A 14,438-nucleotide genomic window follows, 5' to 3' on the forward strand; every position below is an offset into this window, starting at 1 on the left:
TTCCCAGATGTTAGCTTTCTTCCATTTTTGTTTTTCCAGCTGATCATTCCTTAGCATTTCTTTCTGGAAAATCAGCTATCTGCCTTCAAATGAACACATAAACACATTTATTGACGACCAACAACAAAACTTCTCCATATTTTTATTCCAGTATCAGATGTCTCATTTCACCCTTGTAAATTTGATGTCATGATTTGGAGTTTGACTTTCAGTGATCGTGCATTTTAATTTGCGTTTTACAGTACCTGTGTAAGTATATATATATATATATATATATGTATGTATGTATGTATATATATATATATATATATATATATATATATATATATATATATATATATATATACACATATCTAAAGAGTCATGGGTACTTGTTGATGGCATTAAACTTATTTTGAAGAGCATTAAAAGAGGATTAAAAAGCATTAAATAAGAGTTACTCATTCATGTATAAACCCTATGAACTGAAGTAACCCCACAGCATGACCCCGCCACCACCCTGTTTTGCCTTGCTAATGAAGTGAACAGTTAGATAGCTAGCTGACTACAGTAAAAGTTGAAGAACGAAACGCTTTTCATTAACCCAAAATTGTGTCCAACTTGTTGGAAGCTGCTATCAATGATTTTATTATTAAAAACTCAAACATATTACACCTGCACGGCTTTTGAGTGGTTCTGCTTAGAAAGCAGTTAGCTCTCAGATCTGTTGCTGCAGAGTCGCTGACGGCTGAGATGAATGTTTTGAAAAGGTTTCCAGAGTTGAGTTGCTGAGGGCAGAGAGCTGGAAGGGAATGGAGAGAGGGGGAGACTCGGTCTACATACAGTACATTCTGTTGTCATTGGAGTGTGTCAGTATCACAGCTAGCGTGATGTAGGTGGTTTTTCTGTTGGACTTTTCTGTTATAATTGTACGGATGATTTGCAAAGGGGGGGGATCTGTTGGGGATATACAAATTCTGTGTTTTCTTTTTCAGTTGTTTTGCTGATGCTGCATGTGGGATTTGCATATGGGGGATGTGCATATATATCCGACTTGTTGCCTGGGGATGCAAACCGAATTTGGATACCTTGTGCCTTGAAAAGAGCTGGTTTAGCCAGTGAAAGCACTGCCCCAACCTGCTGTCCCCTTTCACTCTGTCCCTTCTACAATGGCCACACTCCCTCAGACACAAGACCCTAACCTCAGCCCCTCCCCCCTCCTCCTTCTCATCCCGACACCCCCAAATTCCCCCTCCCCCGTTCGCAGCAATTGTGCGCCTTTCCAGAGGCATGATCCGAGCGCTGTGGCTCTCCCATGCCTAGCAGTGACACGCTGATCGGCAAGCCTCCTCGCTTATATCACTCAGTGCTTAAAAAAGGATGGATCTTGAAGGCATAAACTGTCTCTTAACCATATCAACCATTATGGATTTAAGATGCTGAAGGGGGATAAAGAGGAGGGGGTGTTGCGGGGAGAACCTGGGAGTGAGTTACCAGTGACAAGAGAAGGAAGAGGTGTTTTCATGTTTTTTGTTTTTGTTTTTGGGCGAGCCAAGAGCTTCTCTTTAGCTGTTTCTCTTCCCAGACCTGAAGATGTTTTTGCTGACAAGATGGTAAGATTCATTTGGAGCACATGGCGTGTCAGCAGAGATAAACGTTCTGACTGATGGCAGTGCTGACATCTTTTTTTTCTCTATGAACAGAATAAGGATGGATGCAGTGTCCTTAAGGCTTGCTTTGTGCAGTGTTGGGTCTGTGCAGCATGGTGCATGCTATTTTTATCCAAATCTCCTATGAGAAGTAAATAATTCAGTGTTGTTAGCTTTTAGGTTTTCATGATGCAGCAATACGTATGCTATAGCATTTTTGTTTCTTAGGTAATGTAAAAAAATTTGAATAAATTTTTTTTCTCTGTTATAGCTCTGCGTTTTACATTTTTTTTCATTCTGAATAATGAACTTCAGTGCCACAGGTTCCTGCTCTTAACCTAGTTTTTAAATATGCTCCAGTGCTGGGTGCAGGTAGAACAAAGTGCCATCGCTATACATCAAAAAGCGAGCTGCAAGCATCTCGCCATGTCCGCTGCATGTATGGGGGAAACCACTTCTCTGTTGGTGTTAACGGGACCTAGTTTATTTTTTAACCTCTTACTGAGAGTCTTCGCACCACAGGTGCAGTCTATTGAGCGCTGCATTCAGTTTTGTCTTGCGTGCAGCATTCTATTTTTGCCAGCTTGAAGAACAGTTTCATTATTGGTGGATAATACAGCATAGATTGCCACAGTTCTGTAAGTTTAAAATAAATTTCTGCATCTTGTTAAACTATATCTGGTGTGCTTCTAGGTACTTGTATTAGTTTATTGTAATGTGCTTTGAGAATCATTTGAATCATGCATATTGATTACAATTCTGAAGCTGAATGGTCAGATTTGATATTCAATTAATTGCAATTAATAGATGAAATAATTATTGATATTGATACTGCCTTGAAAATATAGACAGATGAAAGGACAGTCATTGACAAAAGCTGTTAAACTGTGAGAGTTTTAGTCCAGAATAGTAGGTGTGAACTGAAAGCTGTTTTCATGACCCCAGAATGCAGATACTGACTACTGCTGCTGGACCTGTCTGGCTTTGGGTGGGGTCCGGACCTTGCTTTCGCTTGTCTGGTTGCTAAGTCTGATCTGGGCTTGTTTTGTGAATTTCCATTTGACATTTATCTGCTTAAAGTCCCTAAATCCTCATCTGGCTGGTCAGGCTGTGTCAACACGATCCAAAGTATTATCCATAAAATCAATGTAATCTTTTAAAGGCAGAGAAGATGAAGATCTAATAGGAGGTTTAGAGTTTGCTCAACCTCCACAAAGCAGGCTAAGATCACAAAATTGGTCAAATCAGCCAGTTACATATGAAATACAACTTGATAACTGGTGGTTATGGATGCTGGATGACGATAAAACTCTCAGTCTCTGCAGTGCAAAGCTCATATGGAGGTGAAATAAAAGTCTTTATGCTTGCTGATTAGTTTCTTGGTGGGCTCTGTTTGTGGTAGCTGGCTGGCTGGTGGGTTGCTTCAGTAACTATGGTGACGGTATCCCCAGAAAGCCTTAAAGCAATCCCAGGCTTTGCCAGGCTGATTTGTGAAAGAAGCGATGCATGCCTGCAAAGTTAAAATTCGGACAATGACCTTCTCCTTCCATTTGTTTTCTCACAGCATTTGTTTTTCCCCCCACATGAACAATTCTGCAGTTGCTGAGAGAGAATGACAAAACTTAACTGTTTTTCTATATTTTTTTTTTGTAAATTTTTGGTACCTGCCATAAAAGACAAATTAAAAATAAATTCCTTTGACAGCAATTTTTTTTTATTCAATTTTTCTTTAAGTTTTTTTTTCTTCCTTTTTCTCCCCATCATTATGCAAGAATTCTAAGTGTAGCATCTAACTAGCCCAATATATTATTGCAATGCACAGAAAGAATGCATTGAATTTGAAATATGATCTTCTAGCAAATATTTATTCCATGCCTGTATGATGGCCACATTGCACACATTAATACTGCGATGACTACTTCTACAGTCCCCTTGGTTGATGAACAGCTAAATAAAGCTAAATATTCTGAAAGAAACTCATTAATGTACTCTGGCATTAAGGAGTTTCCTTTTGTAATAATAATAAAATATTTATACATAGAGCAGACATGATGCCACCCTGTTTAATTACAGAGCTGCTTCACAAAGATTAGAGGCGATGTTTTGATCAGTCTTTAACGCCTTATCTTAGTGACAGCTAACACAAACTTCATTGGCCTTTTCCAGATCAGTGGCAGAGATTAGTTAAAAGATAAAATGGATCAAAATGCAGCCACTTTGCTCTGGTCTAATCAACCCCTCTGTTATCTGCTAAGGTCTCACTCTCTGTTGCAGCAAACCTCTGTAGAAAACGCAGCTTATTTTAAAAATAATTTTCTCCTCCTGACATTGGGTCTTAAACACCACACCAGGATTTTCTAAAGGCGTGGATGTAGACACTTACTGGACGGTGTTATTCTGATTGCGACAAACTGACCTGAATGCACATTTCCACCTTTAATTCCAAGATGTATAATACCAGGAAAATATCCAGACTGTTGCTACTCTAAACCTGTAGTTTGATTATAAAAACCAATAACCCCTCAAGCTGCAAGAATTGTTTCCTCTTTGAATATAGATGCATTTAGTTGCCTCACTTTATTGACATTTTGGGTTGTGGCTCGGCTTTGGCCAATGTTTATTTTAAAATGATTAAGGACAAACAAATCCTTTATGGGACTCTCTTGCTTTTAAATGTGTATCAAAAATAATGTTAGTGTCACAATTGTCTTTGTGTTGCTCATCATTCTAAGCTGTTAAATGCATGTATTATTTCACTAATCAAAAATCATGTCTGTTTTACAGATCCGGGTTGCTTAGTCGCTGAACCCCTCAATCACCCATTTCCAGCTGTGTGAAGATAGACGAAGGAAGTTTTGATGAATCAGTTTTCGCTAACCGATGCTATGACCGACAAGTAAGTTGACTCTTCCAGTGAGTGTTTGAGTTTTATGTCCTCTGAACACTGGATGCCTGTTTGAGTGTGAAGCCGGTGGAGGATGCAGTCTGTGGTTCCTCTCCTCCTCATCTCCCCTTGTTGATGTCAAGTAGAGAGAAGTATGCTGTTGTGGTAGATGGGGGGCTGATATAAAGACAGTCTTGTGTTGCCCCTGAAGACATGACATTTGCATCAGGGCTGATTTGCATTCCTGTTCACTGTGTTGGTATGCCGCCCTGCTTAGCTACTCTTTATTTCCCTGATAAAATAGCGCAGCTCCTGGTTTTTGATGCTTTTCGTTCTTACCTCATCCTCCTAAACCTTCTTTGCATTCTCCCTTTTTGTGGCTCGCTCTTTGTCTTTTCCTTTTGGATCAAATCTCTTTCTGCTTTCTATCTCTCTCTTTTTTGTGTCTTTTGTAAGGTTCGTCTCTTTGTGTCTCAGTCCAGCGTTCCCTGACTTTGACCTTTAGACCAAGAAGAATTGGAGTGCAGTAAGCAAAATAATCTGACGTCAGCAATGACAATAAGTGGAAGAAGTGATGCTGGATGCAACCAGGCAAAACAAAGACTTCTTTTTTGGGTTAAACAAAATTACCTTCACAATATAAACCGTAGGTTTATTTCAAAGTAAGACTAAATGGCATTAGTAGAGTTCACTTTCTCTGTCTGTCTTCTATTTACTTTTCACCAATGCACCTGTTCACCCCTTTGAGAGTGGAAGAAAAGGGAATGGGGGTCTGGTCAGTCAGCCTTTCTATGAAATGAGCTGCAGGGTGCTTCCCTAGCATCCAATTATGTCAACATAAAATACTCTATATCTTTACCAGCGGAATGGAACATTTCAGCAAATTAGGAGGCTATGTTGCTTTAATAGTTTTATTGCATGTTCATACTCTGTTGTGCTAGATTAGACTAGAGATGAATACCTCAAAGATCTTGCAGAAAACAGTCCTTGACAAACTGATGCAGAAAAGTAAATGCCATAAACATAAATGTAGTACAACTTTAGGATGGGATCATTGATGCTTTTTAAGTAAGATATAACAATGTTGACAAGTTTCCTCGCTGGTTCAAAAGTATCCAAGCAACCAGAAGGCGGGGCCTCTTGGGGAGGGTTTGTTATTGTCTGCTAGATGGTTGTCCATGATGTAGAAAGATTGTTTGAGTGAGAAGAATGATAAATGTTGTGCTAAAGTGAAGCGAGGGGGGATTGTTGAAGGATGTGGCCCCCCGACAGAGATCGAGAACAAAGCCCCCCTCAACATGGAACTACTCAGGGTTCGTACAAAGGCAGAAGTATATGGCTACTTATTCTCTCTTCAGCACACACTCGCATGACCCTCAGCCTTCCTTTCTTTCTCCTTCTGCCTTGGTCATCAGCAAATATTTACTCCTTGCAGGAAATCAGTGGACATTTCTTGAGAAAAGTACATTCCCAGATTTAATCTGACTAGTGGAGATGTCTAAGAAGCTCACTGCTCTTTTTGTAATGATTTTATCACATTTCCTTTTAAAGTTCAGTCTCTGTCACATGACTGCACATCTTCAAATGTTTTATATAAGATCTTAGTCCAGCTCATTTAATTAGAAATAATGTTTTTATAAGCATGCAGGAGGAGCTTATAAATGTGCTATTTAGATTTCACAGCAAATGCCATTACCCCATCTCATGCTACTTCATGCAGACTCTTTGTTTGCTCTAATGAAGATTCACTTACCTTTACAGGAAACTGTAGGCAATTTAAACAAATGTAATGATCTCCGACAAACCTTGTTTTTTGTTTTATTACCGTATCAATGATTCATACTTACAAGTTCAACCAGGATAGTGTTAATCACATTTAACTGTCCAGTATAATAATATTCATTTGCAAATAGTTGTAGGGTTGTAGAAGACTTTGCATGTGATTGAGGGATCTATAGTGCATATTTGGGCCATGGCTATAATTCCTCTATACTGATCTGTGTTTATATTTTAAGGAACCAAGCTGATATCTCCTGCATGATTTATTTTACATCACATCTGCTTATGTTACATTTATATCCTGTTATTTAGAATTTCTTACTAAAACTTTGCAACTTGGACAGTTCCCAGAATTTCCCAGTTGTTCAAAGACACTTTTACCCTAAAACACGGGGATACAGTCGAAATTAACTTGCATACCTGATGTCTAAGAGTTTCAAGTTTAAATTCATACCCTACATGTTTTTTCCACATTGTAACCTTTCTTTCTCATCTTTACATAGTGGTTGGTTTTCATTAATCTAGGAATATTCTTCTGGATCAGTGAAAATAAACACGTTGGAGCTCAGCCTCCTTGTGTTCTGTGATGAGGAATGTTTTTAAACTCGGACTCTGTGCTTCTAGACAAGGATTTCTCCTTTTTAAATCAAAGCCTTGAAACATTTTACAAAAGATGCAACCTTGTTTGTCTACTCCTCCTAAATTTCTAATTTCTGTCCCTTTTTAACAAGATTTTAAACTGGGGATCATAGCACTGTTTCAATAGATTGACGCTTAACGATTTTTATAAAATAAAACGTAATTATTATTGTCAATTCCCATTCATTTGAGGAGAAAAACGTTGTGCAATCTTCTAAGCTATGCGATTATGCTTTGTTGTATGTTTTCTTATTTTCATGTTTTCTTTGCCTGTTTCTAATTTCTTTTGTGTATTGGGAGACTTCATCATATCAAAGCCTGTTTGTTTTCTGTCTTCCTCTGTCCTTTGAGTGTCGCTTCCCTCGTCCACCTGTGCTGGTGTTTACTGACAGCCTTGTCAGAGACTTGGGATGTTTATAGTTCCACAGCAAGGAAGGCTGCTCAGGGTGGGTGTTTCTCTATGAGAGCTAAAATAACAAACTGCCTTAGAGATATGAGAACACTTCCCAGCAGCCTTTTCTCTTTTAATATGTCTGCTTTGCCTTTCTGTATCAGTCAAGGTCCTCTGTGTGCTCATATTGGTCTCAGCAGAACGATTTGTGTTGTTTTAAAACGGTCTTTTATTTTGAAATTTTATTTGCGTTTCTACATAAATTATTCTTCATCTTTAAAACTGTGTATAAATTCCGCTGTAGCTTTAGTTATGTATCTTTTGAAATAATAAAAATGGAAAAATGATCAGAAATGCATTACTCAGACATTTTTGATTATCTATGATTTCTGTAGCTTTTTGTGTACAGTGTTAGGCTACCTATAACTATTTCAGCTCATTCAAATTTTCTCTAATAGAGTGAAACATTTAAAAAATAAATTCAAATCGTTTATTTCTATATTTGTATTAGAGGAGGTGCAATGTCAAACGTTTGAAAGAGTAGCAATAAAACAATTTTTGTTTTTTTTTCCAAAACAAAGAAAATGATGTTGAAGTATACATTTTCAGCTAACAGGTCTTCAGTTGCCATCGTTTGCTTTTACTCAGAAATTTCCAGACCGAACCAAACAACATCAGGCAATAGCTTCAGATTGTATTGAGGGTTGATTGAGAAACAAAAATCCTGAAGAAAATCGACTTTATTCCACCGGCTTTTACTTTTCTTCTCGTTCAGCTTAAGACTTTCAATTTCCTGAAATCGCCGGATCAATATAGAAATCTAAATACAGGGGGAAAAAATAATTTTGCTGTACTTGATGATGATAATCTGTTTGTGTTGTATACACTGAAATAGTTGGATGAATATATAACCAAGAAGATTGTGACACCAGTTTATAAACAATATTGTACTTTAGCCTGTAGTATAAAGGTAACCTGTTTTTGCAATGGATAAGAAAACTCTTAAAAGACGTACAAAGCTCTTTACCTCAATTTCCTCTAAACTAAGAAAATATTCTAGTATAGTGATAATCCTTAAGTAGCTGAAATCCAGTATTGCAGCCGGATGCTCAGTGAGCGCTCCCAATCTGGCAGCTTTCTGAAGTGCAGCCATTACTACCATTGTTCCGGTTTGAGATGGATTTGTTTTTTTCAAAATGCCAGCTTTTCCCGGCTGTCCTTCAAATCCACTCATCAGTTAAATACTATAGAGCCGTGACATCTCCCATTTCCTCTCCCTCACCTCTACAGACCGCCGTGTCACAAGGGCAAGGTTTGCGGGGCACTCCTTGTTTTGCCCCCACACTTGTTGCCCCCCCACCAACACATCCTGAATTGAGACATATGAAGGCGTGGCCTCATTAGGATTCGTGGCGACATTGTAGAAACTCTAGATCAGCTGTCACACGGTTTTGTGGGAGACGGGGAAGTCCAGTTCAAAGTGCTTCCTGAAGATGTCGATGGGGGTGCAGTCTTTGACCTTTCGCTCATCAATCTTGTACATCTGGCAGCTATTCCCACTGCTACGTAGATGCTGCACTGAGATGTTGAGACGCGATGATTTGATATGATATTTGCACTTGTTGCAGATGTTCTTCTGTCTTCATGCATGAATGACGCTGTGAAAATAGAATGGAAAAACATAGATGACTGGAAAAATCAGACTCATCTGGGACGGTTATGAAGTGACGGGTTATTATGAATTTTTTTAACGAATTTTCAAGTTCCTGATTAGATTTTTTAAATATGACTTCTTGTAGTTGAATGAAATCTCAGAAGCCCCAGTAGTTTGTTTCTGTAAGTTTAAGCAGCTGCACTAGTAAGGGTTTAAGCGTGTTAAGCTGGTATTGACTATTTACAGACTTCTATAGTTATAGATGGCCCTACTGGACAGAAAATGTTGGTTTTCTGATAGCCATCTACGCTATTACTGCTTTATTAATCTCCTTAAAACACCTTATTTCATTGGAATCACCTCTGACCTATGTTCCTTACCCCAGCAAACATAGTGTGGCACCATCTTGAATCCACATCTAAAGTATTTTTGGTGTCAATAAAAGTTCCATTGTTGCGTTTTGCTTTTCGTTTTCTTTGCTTCTTCACTGCTGAATGTAATCTGATTATTCTTAATGCACCAAAGCAGGGATGCTGGTTAATACCCATGAATCTGCATATTTGGGTTGATTTAGCTGACATGAAATCAGTTGTGTGGAAAATGTCAGCTCTTGTTGTTTTGCTTTGATAGGTTTTGATCTTTATTATAATATCTGAGCTCTCACGCTAGGTTGATTGAAGAATTGATTCTCTCTAAATGGTCAGGGGAAAAATGTTTTGGTCAGAGGTGCTTGTTTCGTGGAGGACTGTTGGAGTAAAGGCCGTCATGCAGGAAGAATGTATTCAGCTTTGGTGTGGAGGTTTTCATTTTGCTCAGGGAAGCAGTCTAAGTGAACCGACTCAAAGCTGTAGTGAAAGGACAGCCAGTCATCCGTCACAACAGCAAAGTGATGTCTGAGGGCAAAAAAACAAAACCTACATCCTGAGGAATCTTAGAATTTTCCAGCTGATTGCAAATTACTCTGGATGCATTTAGTCCTTTAGATTTTCCTACTGGTGCTCAACATTTTGAAAGAGCCTTTCAATCCTGTTTTTGGTTCATCGCTCTCCTGTTTCCTCATTGGAGCAGAAGAGACCTTTTCTGACTGTAACGTATGCTAGATGTTGGAGGTCATTGTTGGAGACTTCATCAAACAATAATGTCTAAAGTGGAAAGAATAAAAATAAGGTAAAAATGTAATTTGTGCAGCCATTTCTACTGTTGGACGCTCCAGAGAGAGCAGAGCTTTGATGATATTCACTGCTGATGACGACTCAAACAACTCTTTAAATGTTTTTTTTTTAAGAGAAGAATTAAAATAATTAAAACACAGATTTTTAACTATTTTTGTTACCATACCCTCTGAGACCTCTAGCTCCCTCAGTGTAGATAGGATGAGGCTTGTTAGATTAGTTGCATTCATCTGAAACTCATGTCTGACAAGTCTTCCACAGAAAGTTCCTTTTGTATTAGACGGAAAGTCAAAGATACCCAAGATTTTCACACAGCTGAAGTTTCTCTATTAGATCCTTTTTGTCTTTTTGTTTTTATTTGTGTTTTGATGGTCAGTTTGTGGGTATTTTCTAAACCTCATCTTATTTGACAGATTTTGATGTATATCATGCATATTTTATCTGTTTTACTCGAGTCCTGACAAACTAATTATACATCTTAAACCTTCCTCCCCTTCTAGGCACGCGCACAGTGATACAACATTTAACTGTGTTGTCTGATCTGTGTGTCTTCTCCCCCTCCCTAGCCTGAGGATATTATAATTCTCTCCAGAGGAAGAGCGTCGCATCTTTTAGGAGCCACAGGTCAGAAACTCTACTCCTCTCCCCCCTCCCTGCCTCGCCCCCCCTCTTTGCTGTGCAAACCGATACTGTGCTGCTTCGAAGCCTGCACGCTTCAAAACCAGTGCTGCATGTCTATCCATCCCCCCCAACCTGTACCTGTCTTAAAGGTTTACTTTTATCCTTGCATTTTCTGCATGACTACACATGGGTAATCCAGCTGGGAATTGATTTTAAACCTATTTTTTTTTTTTTTAATCACTCATTTCCTTTCTTGATTTTTGGTATTTTCTCCTTTCAACTTGATGCTTTTTGTTTGTTTGCTCAAAGGCACATAATTACTGTGTACCTTGTGATGTTTATAATGAAAGGCATGCATGGTTGCCTTGCTCTGGGGTTTTGGACAGCACACTTTGCTCTTTGGCTTTGCTTTTACTTTGCTGAGCGGCTGCTCTAAACAGCAATTATTCAGTCACAGCCTAGCAACTGCAACTCAAGTGCTCTAAAGCTTTTCTCCAAATGCCAAAGTACTATGCATGAGGCTGCAGTGAGGAAAATGTTTTCTTTATATCAAACTGCTTAGAATATTTACTTTTTAAGCTTAAGAGCATATTATGCAATTATATCAGGTTTTATCTTCTTAACTTTAAATTAATAATTGGGAGAACTTTGTATCAGGTAATTCTGATAAATAAATGTAAAAATAAGACTATGTGCTTTAGGTGGTTATCTGTTTTTTTGAAAGAAACAAACAGTTGCAGCAGGTGGTAAAAATTTCATTGTTTTGAACAATCAATACAGGATATCCTGAAGCACCTGTTAGATGTTTTTTTTTTGTACTCGAACAATTAAAGGTGTAACAGGATGCATGCTCCATCAAAAGGCATCAACGGCACACTGATATCTTAAGTCTTTCAGGTTTCTATGTTGTGTAAAGCTGATTGATGTCTGTGGGTGTTCTGGATTTGGTAGTCTCTAATGTAAAACACCTTTAATGTTTTTGTTTTTCCACTCTAGGAGGATGTTCAATACCTGAGTAATTTGATTCTTGTGTTTGATTCATCCAATACTTGCATGCGTTGGATGATTCATTAGTGCTCTCGGCAGCCATGCCTTAAGATCATCTGAAGCATTTTTGCTCACTTTATTTAGCTAACATGTGTTATGGTTTTCTTTTTTTGTGAATCTTGTTTAAATTGAGGCTTCTGCAACACATAAATTATTCTCATTTTCGTAATGCAAGTGGTGCAGGCATATTTGCCAAATGTAAATGAATCAGTCCCATCAAAATTTGCTCGATTAGTCAACCTCTACACATTGCTTTTTAGTCAGCCTTTCTGTTATCATCCATTCCAGTTAAACTTTCTCCGATCTCAGGTCAATTAGGTGTTACTTAAATTATGTAAGCGAAATCAGATATTGAGGGAGCATGGATTCTGCAAGTTTCTTCAAAGTTAGAGATTGTTATTGTAGCTTTGAGCAGAACGGGTTTCCTTCAGCAGATCTGTAACTCTCTTACTGCCAATCCACTGATGTTCAGTCTTTATAGTGTGAGGAGCATGCTCAGTGTTGGCTTTTTTCCCCCAAAAATGAAGCCTTTTCCTTTGCTTAATGAGCCATAAAGACTTCAAAGTCATCCTAAGAACAGAATTAAGCTTTATTTTGCAAATTATTCAGCTTCTGTAAGACACTGGGTCTGATTTTGCTCCCCCAGCTGATTACAACTAGAGACTAGAGAATCTGGACATAGACTCTGAAAGTCTTAGGCTGTGTCCAAATGTTTATAGAGCTTTATACCCCTATATAGAGCCCTATATAGGGGTATAGAGCTCTATACTCCTATATGGAGTACTATATAGGGTTTACATTATTTTATAAGGGTGTCCAAATGTCTAGTAGTGCACTCAATTTCTTCCATTGCACCTTGAAAAGTGTACATCGATGGACAAGCTAATTTATCCCAGAATGCTTTTCAAGAGCCCTCCTTGCAAAGCATCATAGGATATGTTATAGGGATGAGAAAGAACAAAGATGGCGCGGTGGGGGATGCTTGAGTCCCTCGATCAACAGGAGAGTGAAAAGTACTGATCATCTGTCCGAACGACAAGTTAACTTAATTCACTATAAAGTCCAATATTTAGTCTCATCTATATACAGTGATTGTGGGGTTAAGGCGGATGTTTGGACACAGCCTCAAGCTTTCAACTTGGATTGTTTTTTTCCTACATCATCATCTTCACTGTTTGCTCTGTAATGGAAAAGGTTTTATGTTTTCATGAGAAATGGGAATTTGTTGGCCATTTGCCTTGTTTTGTTCATGTTTAGGATTTGGGGCAAATCAGGCAAAAATTGGTTAAATGATCTGTAAAACCAAGTTATGCATCTTCAATTCTAGCTCCATGACTGTGAACGAATAGCAGTGGGCCCTGAACATGGCCTGTTTGGTTTCTGAGCCGGAACAACAGGTCTTTAGTATTACAGGACTAATGGAGAAGCATCCTTGCATACTGGAACAGGCAGGGTCTTTTCCAGAGCGATGTTGCCTTTATGTGCTGCAGAATCAAACATATCTGGTCCACACAGGCCAAGGCATGCATCTGGATCTGCTGCGTCGACAGCTAAGGAAAGCACCAGTATGACTGAACAAAGGTGCAGAAATTTGTATCTTTACAGCAAACTAACGTAATGGGTGTTTTTAGGATTTGCTGGCTAAAGTGTAAGAAAATATGAATCGGGTCATAGCTGTTGTTTGTGTAACAAGTTTGTGACATTTGAAAAGTCAAAACAAACTTTGTTATTGCCACCTCTAGCACAGGAAAAAAGAGTTTGTAAAAAGCTTAGAGCTTAGAAAGTGGAGTTGTTAAAGGAAAGAGTAGATCAGTGATGGGACAAGAAAATGCTCATCTTGCTCCTGGACTAGACCTACTAATTAATCATTATGTTTATAGATCATTTAGTTTCACTTCAGACAAATGCTCTTTACTGTTTTAACTTTTAGCTCAGGTAAAATACTGGCTGCGTTTAACTCAAACAAGCTTGATATTTCCTTTTTATTCAACATCACAGCTAACTCTTTTATGGTTGTCTGCTCACCATCTAAAGACCAGTAAAAAGCTTGGTCTCTGTCTGATAGTTTTGGCTTTATGTTCAAAAATACAGTAAACAAAAAAAAGATGAACCAGAGCTAAGGAAAAAAAAAAAGCCAAATAATCCTGTTTTTAAAAAATGGGTAAAGATTTTAGTATTCCCTTTCTGAGTAATTGAAAAGGTAATAAATATTTCTACTAATAAACCCCTCATTACATTCTGATACTTTAGAACAAAGAAGGTGGTTTGATTACAAAAACACAGACTTCTCATGAAAAGTTGCATAATGAAACTTGACTTAACTTTCCAGGAACAAAGCAGTGATTTAATGGTAAAAATATTCAGAGAATGGACTCTACAACTTTTCTTCAGATATTTCCTGCTGTGATTTCCTTGTTGCCAGAAGCCCACCTCCATAACTCCTTTTGCCAAGTAAAAGTTTAACCAGATGGCTGTAATGATTAAACAAAGGTGGGTTGAGACAAGTTTTAGATATAAAATTAACAATAAAATGGAATTGGTAATGTTTTGGGGGGGGTTTCCAGTTACAGATAAAAATAAATAAATAATTGAGGGTAGATTATTATTCATATGTCTTTTATTT

The 14,438-nt window shown here is 38.1% G+C and overlaps 1 protein-coding gene across 7 annotated transcripts in view; it reads left to right on the forward strand.

Annotated features, from left to right (window-relative positions):
• Window positions 1–14,438, forward strand: part of sema4d (sema domain, immunoglobulin domain (Ig), transmembrane domain (TM) and short cytoplasmic domain, (semaphorin) 4D) — a 50,805-nt gene that overhangs the window by 9,092 nt on the left and 27,275 nt on the right. For 4 of the 7 annotated variants that reach the window (XM_015376406.1, XM_015376409.1, XM_015376410.1 and 1 more), the window contains exon 2: window positions 4,413–4,524. In XM_015376406.1, coding sequence (XP_015231892.1) covers window positions 4,487–4,524 — 38 coding nt within the window. In that variant the 5' untranslated portion in view covers window positions 4,413–4,486. Of the gene's footprint in view, window positions 1–1,270; window positions 1,593–4,412; window positions 4,525–10,713; window positions 10,772–14,438 lie in introns of those variants that run through there. The other 3 variants (XM_015376408.1, XM_015376407.1, XM_015376405.1) reach the window with 3 other exon arrangements.

This window comes from Cyprinodon variegatus, unplaced genomic scaffold, assembly GCF_000732505.1.
Source record: "Cyprinodon variegatus isolate N-32 unplaced genomic scaffold, C_variegatus-1.0 Scaffold134, whole genome shotgun sequence".
NCBI lineage: Eukaryota > Metazoa > Chordata > Actinopteri > Cyprinodontiformes > Cyprinodontidae > Cyprinodon > Cyprinodon variegatus.